This window comes from Haliotis rufescens, unplaced genomic scaffold, assembly GCF_023055435.1.
Source record: "Haliotis rufescens isolate VD_foot unplaced genomic scaffold, xgHalRufe1.0.p SCAF_9, whole genome shotgun sequence".
Lineage (NCBI taxonomy): Eukaryota > Metazoa > Mollusca > Gastropoda > Lepetellida > Haliotidae > Haliotis > Haliotis rufescens.
This window is the reverse complement of record NW_025964383.1, coordinates 29710204-29720611: the sequence shown is the minus strand read 5'-3', so window position 1 is coordinate 29720611 and position 10408 is coordinate 29710204. Positions and strand designations below refer to the sequence as shown.

At 41.7% G+C, this 10408-nt stretch overlaps 1 protein-coding gene and 1 pseudogene across 1 annotated transcript; one reads left to right on the top strand and one right to left on the bottom strand.

The window, feature by feature from the left end:
• Positions 1-1153: 1153 nt before the first annotated feature.
• On the top strand, positions 1154-2509 carry LOC124130942 (annotated as a pseudogene).
• Positions 2510-4751: 2242 nt separating this feature from the next.
• On the bottom strand, positions 4752-7438 carry LOC124130903. The gene is made up of 3 exons (XM_046493959.2): positions 7165-7438; positions 6038-6201; positions 4752-5397 (listed from the first exon to the last, which is right to left on the bottom strand). The coding sequence occupies exons 1-3, from the start codon at positions 7383-7385 to the stop codon at positions 4988-4990; spliced, it is 795 nt and encodes a 264-aa protein (XP_046349915.1). The 5' UTR covers positions 7386-7438; the 3' UTR covers positions 4752-4987.
• Positions 7439-10408: the final 2970 nt, after the last annotated feature.

Sequence of the window (10408 nt, the reverse complement as noted above, 5' to 3'; positions counted from 1 at the left end):
CTGTGCAGAGTTGCGTCCCTTGGGCACGCCAGAAACCTATGATTGTGGGTTCGAATCCCGGTTCGACCCGATTATGTTTCTAGATTTGTCAGCACCATACCCGTGCTCGTGGGTTTCATCGAAGTGGTAAACGTCTGAGACCTGCATCACTTCGGGCTTTCCTCCCACATTAAGCTGACACGCCGCGATATAACTGGAATACTGTTAAAAGCGGCGTTAAACCCAACTCACTCACTCACTCACCAGCCCTAGTCAAGCAAGTCATGCCAGACTCTGATACTCTCAGTCAGGTCAACAGGTACTCTGAAGAGCCTAAAATACATCCTGGTGCAATGTCGCTGTCCAGTGTACACCGCCATCATGTGACCATGCTACACAGTATGAGGTAACACATTCATATCTCAATATAATCAAACAGAAATTTATATATAATGATTTTTTACCGAATTAAAATATGTTGTACATCTGTTAGGCTCTTGTGATACTGTAACTGGATTGTCTCTTTATCTAATGTGGGGCGGTCGGGTAGCCTAATGGTTAAAGCGTTCGCTCGTCACGCCGAAGACCCGGGTTCGATTCCCGACATGGGTACAATATGTGAAGCCCATTTCTTGTGTCCCCCGCCGTGTTATTGCTGGAATATTGCTAAAGCGGCGTAAAACCATACCCACTCACTCACTTAATCTAATGCAGTGTGAATGGTATGTCTCTGGATGTAACTGACATTTTCTACATCTATGGCCCTAATACTATTAGTGCATTGTAACCTGATGACATTTGTAACCAGACACCAAGTGAGGCTGACAGCAAGCATGATATACCTTACACAACTGATGATGACAGTGATGAAGACTACCAACCTCTTTCATGCAAAGTCAAGGGCGGTCGGGTAGCCTAGTGGTTAAAGCGTTCGTCACGCCGAAGACCCGGGTTCGATTCCCGGCATGGGTATAATATGTGAAGCCCATTTCTGGTGTCCCCCGCCGTGATATTGCTGGAATATTGCTTAAAGCGGCGTAAAACCATACTCACTCACTCATGCCAAGTCAAGTTCGAAGATACTCAGTATGTATTGATTGTACCATTTTCAAGTTCATATAATTTGTACCATAACATGAAATATTAAAAAATCACAATCTAACATGCTCAATCACTGTAATTTGACAGTTGTTATTTTAAATTTTAGGTCCCTCAATGATCATACTGAAGAAACAGTTGGTACAGGTAAGAACACAGATTCTTGTCATAACAAGGATTCATGACACAGTAAAAGAAATACATACAGTTAAATACACCAACTGCACATGATGTGACATGACCATGTTGAGGTGTGTCCAGTGATACTTTCTGAAAGTGTTGATGTTGATCATCTCTGTACAGGTGTGAACAACTGGATTTCTGTTGCTCTATTTTCAGTCGAAGGAGGTGGCCAATTCCCATGGAACTTGAGGAATTAAAAAGGGGCCTTGCACTTCTTCAGACAGCCAGGTTGGATGACATCATTACAGACAGGCACACTCAGATTAAAGCCTACTTAAGGAAGGAGGAAGCTGGCATTCACCATTGATTTGATGTATGGCATGTAGCTAAAGGTGAATACATGGTTATAGAAATCATCAGTATTAGCTTGTAACTAATGTATTTCATCACCTGAAACTTAATAAACACACATCCAGGTAATTTCCGTTGAATATTATCATTATATGACATCACTAGCCATTGTACAGTCAGTTTTTAATGTTTTCAGGTATTTACAAGAAACTTTAAAAATGAGCAAAAAGGGATGAGTGAGTATGGTTTTACGCCGCTTTTAGCAATATTCCAGCAATATCACGGCGGGGGACACAGGAAATGGGCTTCACACATTGTACCCATGTCGGGAATCGAACCCGGGACTTTGGCGTGACGAGCGAACGCATTAACCACTAGGCTACCCGACCGCCCCTATCAGCAAAAAGAAAGGCCTTGAAATTATCAGCTTGATGGCACATTCTATTTGCAATGACCTGTATTGGTGTGCTGCAACCAGCAAGGTGAGGTGAGGTGAAATGGGTTTTAACGTCGCGTCCAAGATTATTGCACTTATATAGCGACGCGCATGTACGTGTATGTGTTTGTGTGGCTGCTTGTACTAGTCCGGACTGATGCCGATTTATAGTGCTAGCTCACTGAGATACCATGCCGCAGTTTAACATGAATACACCACTCAGACACAGTATACTGACTCCGAGCCGACCAGTCCTTGTTTTAGCCCCTTAATGCCGAGCGCCAGACAGGGTAACAACAAGTACCATCTTTTAACGTCTTTTGGTATGACGCGGTCGGGGATCGAACCCCGCACCTTCCGCTCTCCGGGCGGACGCTCTACCACAAGACCACGGAGGCGGTCGCAACCAGCAAGGGCAATGTTAACCACAGAGCTACCATCCACAGTGGTCATGGTGCAAGCTTCCCTTCATGTATGCACGGGGAAATTCAAGATAGAATTTGGGTGACTGCTGGTGTGTGAAATAAACCCATAGGCTTCATAATGTTTGCTATTAGGGGATGACAATATGATATTCTGGGGGTAATTCTATTTTTTTTAAAAATCGACCATGAAAACTCTTTAAGAAAATTATTATGCTTCATTGGAAACAATAGAAATTGTAAACAAAGCAGATTTTACATTGTGCAGCATTTCCTACTATTTTAGGGATCCATGTCTTTATTTGTCGGTTACATTGACTCACATTATTGAGACTTCGGGACGTAGGAGATTAAGATTAGATACAATACAGTGAATTGGTAAGTTATTGTAAAAGTTCCACGTGGCTAAAACTAAAACGGATTATAATAAAAGAACAGAACTGATAATATTTGTTGTTTCTGATATCCACAGGACTGCGTTTAATCACAAACTATTTTCTCCTCTCGTTTTGCATAATTTAATCACATTTCACCTTTTCTAATATACTGACTTCACAATAGACTTATACACCTTATTCGATTTATACTGCTTATGTCATGTAAAAGGGGCATACTACAATGTATATTCTTAACGTAAATATGTAATATTGAGACAAGGCGAAGAGAAACAACCAATGTTTGTTTTGAATACGTTTGTTTTAGTATTTGATGTGGGGGCACTGGTGGCCCAGTCGTCTAAGGCGCCGCGATTCGCTGAGCAGAGTTGCGTCCCTTGGGCACGCCAGAAACCTATGATTGTGGGTTCGAATCCCGGTTCGACCCGATTATGTTTCTAGGTTTGTCAGCACCATACCCGTGCTCGTGGGTTTCACCGAAGTGGTAAACGTCTGAGACCTGCATCACTTCAGGCTTTCCTCCCACATTAAGCTGACACGCCGTGATATAACTGGAATACTGTTAAAAGCGGCGTTAAACACAAATCACTCATTCACTCACTAGTATTTGATGTATTTAATATTTCTGCCTTGTTAATTTAAAATAAACGAACAACCTATCCAATTTTCTATTGATTCTATGCGTTATTTACATGACAAAAACTTGTTAAATGTTGTGCCAAAAATAGTTTCAAATTGTCTCTTATAAATCGTGGTTTTTTTCCGTTACGAACTATTAGGTGAGAGTCAAATTGCACTTACACAGTCTGAATTGATAATTGTGAATTGGTAATCTAAGGTAGCAAATGTTATATTCGGGAGATGACTTTCCGAGTAAAGTACAGGTTCGAGTACTTTTTAGGTTGAGTCCTATCCGGGATTCGAACCCACACTGCCAGAGTGAAGCACCTAATCGCCAGCACACAAAGTCAGCGATCTTACCCACTCAACCACCGAGGCTTCAACAAAATGAAAGTCCGACAAGTGGTAGGCTGGGACTCAAACTAAAAAAAAGTACCAGAATATGTACTTTACCAAGAAAGTGTTATTCCAAATATAACGTGTTACATGTGACCACTTTCTAAATGGCATTGTGTGTTCATGGTAGTCTTAGGACTGATGCGAGTGCCGGATAGGACCATCGATTGTGCTAGTGCTCTATTCTCTGTGTTGCGTGATGCGTGATGACGCCTATTCGCACATGGTGTCAATGCCGTGAATACAATGTAACAGTTTGGTGGGAACAATTTGAGAATATGTCGTCGTGATACAAAGCAAATTACCATCAAGGGCGCTGCTATGGCCAAGTTCCAAGCATAGTGGAGTTATGTCCCCTTTTAATTATTTTGTATCATTTCCGACTTGGCGAACAATAAATGTACTTTTATCGTTTAGTTAAAGATTTTTTTCGTTTTACAAATAATCAATTGTTCAGTGGATTTTTGTTTTACATTTTTTTTTTTATAAATGTCGATTAAAATTGTTATGCATATAAAACAGTATCTCTGCCGTTGCACCTTATTGTTTAAATAAATGCTAGAATGACATGATCAATGAGAGCGAGAGAGAGAGAGAGAGTATTTTGTTTGCAATGGTTGTAGGGCTCCACTTGTAGACAGACGTCTAAGTACAATCGAAGGCTAGCGATAAGGTCACTTTAATGTGTAAAGACATGTTATGAGAGGGAGAGAGAGAGAGAGAGAGAGAGAGAGAGAGAGAGAGAGAGAGAGAAAAGTTCCTTGGTGTTGTACAAACCAACCTGAGCGCCACAACTGTCGTAAGTCTGTGTTTTAGTATGGGAGTAACGACCTCCTTAGCGCAATGATCGCTTTGTACATCACCACCTTGGACGTATGTGAGCACTCACAAAACAGTATGAGATTTAAAAACGGAAAATAATGTCAGTGATACATTATAACTGATATTTATTCAATGAGTGAGTGAGTTGACTTTATATCAGTTATATCCCGGTATAGGAGGAGATCCCGATGTGATGCAGGGCTTCGATTTCGTTGTGAAAACAGAGATGATGAGTATAATGCTGACGGACCGCGACACATAATCAGGGCGAACCTGAAATTCGAATCCACGAATACCGCGCCTTAGGCAAATGGGCGACCCGTACCCCCGATAAGCATTGCGTATCACACCTCGGTCTCAAGAGGCACGCCGTACGAAATGCGTGACATGTCTTCCTCCGTCCTCAGGCCCCTAATGGGGCTTTCAGGGGTTTTCAGGTCCTCAATCTCAACAAACACCACGCCCTCAGGAACGTCTTTAGGTCCAGAAAATGTCTTACACGGTTTCAGTCTCACGGGCTTCACCGGAAGGAGTGAATACATCTTCGTTTTCGGTTTTTCCGGGCTTGGTATTCCGCTATGTTGCAATCTGACGTACTTCCGGTAGACGAGCAGCTCGATGTGTTGCAGCGCCCTCTGTTTCTGACGGACAGTTCTGATGAGATTTTTGCACTCGGATGGTGTCTTCAGGTTGGTGTATTTCTTAAACAATAAAGGCTCCTTCTTCTTCACTTCCACTTCTGTCTCTACATCAACTGAAAAACAGATCACGGTCAACAAAAACACAAAACACATCGTTTGTTGTTTAACGGTGCACTAAACAATATTCCAGCTATATTAAGGCGGTGTGTAATTAATCGAGTCCAGTCTAGACCAGACAATCCAGTGATGAGCATCGATCTAATCAACTGTAGTATGATGACTTGCATCAAGAACGTCAGCGATCCTGATCACCCGATGCCTTTTATATACGTGAAACATGGGTTGCTGAAGACCTTTTCTATCCCGATCTTCATGGTGGTAAAAAAACACGTTTGAAACAATGTACATGTATGCTTACAAGTGATGTAATATTAGGTCACAGTTTATCATTGTGGATAGGGGTTTAGGGGGCATCTTCGAAAGGCAACACAGGCATGATGGGTGATTGAGAAACACTGTTTTGCAAATTTAACGTTTTAGTTCCATAGATGCGTATTATAAAGGCATTGTTTGCCTTAACATTATGTAGTCCTGAAACTTGAGAAGCATTGAGAGTCCTGGGTTTGATATTATGGTCTGCGCGATATACCAACATTTGAAACCTCCGGCTCTCTTAATTCCTTTCAACTATTTCACTTTTGACATAAGATCAACGTTAATTGGCACACATCAAGACAGTCTGATTTAATTTACCACGTTTTAGAACATTCTCCAGCTCTCCCAGTTTTTCCTTTGCTTCGCCTTCAACCGCCTTTATTTCCGCTTCCGTTCTGGTGAGCATGCGCTGTAACTCCTTCATTTCTGACTCCATTTCCAGCAGACCTCGCTTCATGCGGGATAACTTCCGGTGTCGTCTCCTACACAGATCACACGAGATTTGATGAAATCCTTTCGGGGCTATGTTACTATGTCATTGACATGGATGACTTACCTAGTGGGTGAAATTGTGGGTGTGTTAGTGGGTAAAACAGGTTAACGCCACTTCCAAATCTTTCTCAAGGCTGGTCAGTTAAAAGGGTTAAGAAAGCCCGAAGTGACGAAAGCTGCGAACGTTGCAGCTTTGCTAAATTCAATGAGTAAGGGTTCATTCTAAATGTTATCATAAGCGCGAATCTTGGATTCGAACCCACGACCATCGGATCCTGGTGTGCGAAAGGGACACAATTATGCACACCAAATTGCGGCGACTTTAACCATTGAGCCGTCCATCCTCCATCCAGCCCTCATCCTGGATATGCAATAGTGTTGACAATTAGCTTTGGGAAAGCCTTGGGTTTGTTCCAGAAAGTGACTTTAGCACTGCGACTGTCGTAAGACTAATGAGTGGAGCGCTAAGATCGACTTTTGTGGAACGACCACCTTTATGATGAGAGTACTCGCTCGTCACACATGACTTAGGCATATCAGTACATAGAAACCGTTACTAAGGAATGAGCTCGTGCACATCCCTAACCAAAATGGCGGTATCCGGTATACTGCATTCTTGCCAACTATACAAATACAAGCGAATCATTTTTCTCTGCCTATGTGTAGGTCATCGCCCTATTTTAAAAGAATTGTCTCGTTGTCGCGTGCTGCCATATTATATCAAACTGACATGGCCTGTATTCTGTAGGTGTACCGGAAATTGATTTAATACTTAATATAGACCAAGGCAAGAATGCTATGATGTTCTTGGATAGTTGAAAGTGTCAAGTTGTCACACTTGTGTGCAAAATAAATTAGAAACGTTTCAGAAATATCTGTCAACTGTTCCTTTCTTCACAAAATACTAAGAATGTTCCGATATGTTATAATTATCGAGTAACATAATATTTTACCTGTGAAGTGAAAAGTGTGAGTTTAGATCGACCCTTTTGTCGTCATATTTGACGTCATCAATGAAGATGTCGATGATGTCACACACGCTGTCGTCTGCCTGAGGTACCTTCCAGTCTGTGTTGTCGTCACTCACGAGAGAGTTGGTGCTGTTTGATGTTAAACTGTCTTTGGAGTTGCGTTTCGTCACACTTCTCGGTAAGATATGCCTAAAGAGCGCCATGTTGCTTATTTTATGGTGACTGTTTTGCGTGGAGATGGTGAACAGTTACTAACTTGACGTCATAAGAACGACTATGACGTCATAATACTGTGACGTCATCATTTCAATTACGGAGCCTTTTCTAAAGCGTTGCATCAACACGGCGGCAAACCAGCTCTTTGTTCATCAGATTAAATTAAGGATTGACTGTGTATTCTTTTCGATTCATACCTCAATGAACCGAAATAAATACACAGTCAATGCTTATATAGAGAATACTACACTCATTCTCGTTAAATACTATTTTTACGAAACGAGTGGACTTTCTATGGTATCTGACCGTGCGAAAGCGAGGTCAGATATGATAGAAAGTTCAGGAGTTTCGTAAAGTGGTATCTAACGAGAATGCGTGTGGTATTTTATTTATTACCCATGTTAAATATATATGTCAGTGTAAATACATAACAACTTTTATTCTTTGACAGACCAAACTGAAACCGGTTGCAAAATCTGGTTGCGCATGAATATTGATATATGCCAAAATATGGGCATTGTTGACATTTTTATGCATACGCATTAACAACATGCGCCTGCAGTTGTGTTTGCAAACATAACAGCACCGACGCTCAAGATCCTTTTGGAAGAATTACTTCAACTTATGAGAATTCAAGCGCCATGTTGTTAGTACGCAGGACATCTATAAGAAAATTTGAAAAGTCACATTAGCGCCGCGCTTTGAATATCGGACCAACAGTCGGTCACTCGCACTTTATACTGAGGGGGGCGCGAATATATCAAATGTGACATGTTATAAGCAATTGTTTTAACAAATAGAAATGCACATTCTTGCTATTCAATGACCCTTTTTCATATTTCATTTTCCCACAAAACTTTTCAGAAAACTATTAAAAATGGGCACGTGAAGAGTATTTCAATTTGAGTATTTTGTTTACAATGGTTGTAGGGCTCCACTTGTAGACAGACGTCGAAGTACAATTGAGGGCTAGCGATAAGGTCACTTTAATGTGTAAAGACATGTTGTGAGAGAGAGAGAGAGAGAGAGAGAGAGAGAGCGAGGGAGAGAGAGAGATAGAGGTGTTGTACAAACCAACCTGAGCGCCACGACTGTCGTAAGTCTGTGTTTTAGTATGGGAGTAACGACCTCCTTAGCGCAATGATCGCTTTGTACATCACCACCTTTGACGTATGTGAGATTATTTCACTTCAGGATACAGGTATTATAATTATGTTTTGGACCTAAAGTTTTCAGTATTTTCAGCCCTGTTTTGGTCAAATCCAATTTTCAAGTGTATTCTTTCTTTCCCCGTCTGTTTGTCGTTAGGCGGCATTTAGAAGGCAGACTTATGGTTTATATTCTTTCAACACGACTGGTCGGTACGGGGGTCAAGTATCTGGATTATGCAAGTACCCGTACCGAAAGATCAAGATCGTTGACAAACAACGTTATCATGAGCTCTGCAAACCTTGCCTTAACAAATGAATGTTGCAGTCAACACCACCTGGCTCTAGTTAATGTTTATATTTCTGTTCCATTCGAAGATATTCGGCGGTCATATATAGCTGCTTTAACCTTCATTTGTTCGTATTGATGGCTTCACGTGACGACTGCCATTGCCACACATTTTCGTTTTTAAGGCTCAATGACCACGTCACCATTGCGAGATTTTCAGAGGGATTCAGTCAATTACACACCACCAAGAAAGAGTTGCGTCCCTTCAATCACATCCCCCCTCCAAAACCTGATTTCGCGGAGGAGTACGCGAGGGAGTATATTTTTACACCGCTTTTGGCAATAGTCGCGCATGGGACATACTGTACTTTACACATTCACACAATGTGAGCAGCGAGTGTAGGTTTTACGCGTGACGACTTTGCAAACGCTTGCACCCCCAGGCCTTCAATCACCCACTTCGGGCCGATGTGTGAAATTCACGATTGGTACCCAATGTTGTAATGATGAATATACGGGGGGACATGGTCCTACTTGGCGATCAAAAGCATACCTGAAAGTGTCGCTTATTATCTATGCGTCTAGACTTCACATCTTGAAAAGACCCGTGAAGATCCGGGGTAGAATAGGTCTTCAGTAACCCATGCTTGCCGTAAATGGCGATTCTGCTTGTCGTAAGAGGCGACTAACGAGATCGGGTGGTCAAGCTCGCGGACTTGTTTGATACATGTGAACGTAGCCTAATTGCGTGGATCGTTGCTCATGATGTCAATCACTGGATTGTCTGGTCCAGCCTCGATTATTAACAGACCGCCGTCATATAGCTGGAATATTACTGAGTGCGGCGTAAAAACAACAAACATACAAACAAACAAACACATCTTGAAAATGTAACCTAATAAAGATGAAACTTTCTGGATCTTTGATTTGAAATAGAAGTAAAACTTTGTACGACTTTGCGTTATTTGGACAACAATGTTACCAAAAGGGTAATAACTGGATTTATAACCTCTTAAAATATCTAAGACATTGTGAGATCTGTTTTGGACAAATGTTATTTTGTTTAAACGTGACGATTTCATTATTCATTCTCACAAACGGCACAATGCAGTAAAATAACGTTGGTCGTCCGAGAATAGGCAGTAATGCCGAGAAAAGGTTCATAATGACCATCTTCCTTATCTTGTTCAGTTACAGCGTCATGTCAAGCACCTATTTCTAAACAGGAACCTGACCATCAGAGTCTTGTTATTGTCGAAGTTGGTAAACATTCCCAGACTATTCTGAGACAATCACTGCCATTAAGTGATAACACACATGTCGTGACGTCACGTGTCATCCCAGGACAATTTCTTTGCTGTAGGTGTAATTCTCTGCGCTGGTAAATCTGAGAGAGAGGTGGATGGGGGATTTTGTGAAGTTGTAAAGAGAAATGTGCGTGCCTGTTTGGTGTGTGGGTGCGCGTGAGTAGGTGCTCGCGTTTATGTTTGTTTCGTGTATGTGAGTGAGTATGGGTTTGCGCCGCTTTTAGCAATATTCCAGCAATATCACGGCTGGGACACTAGAAATCTGC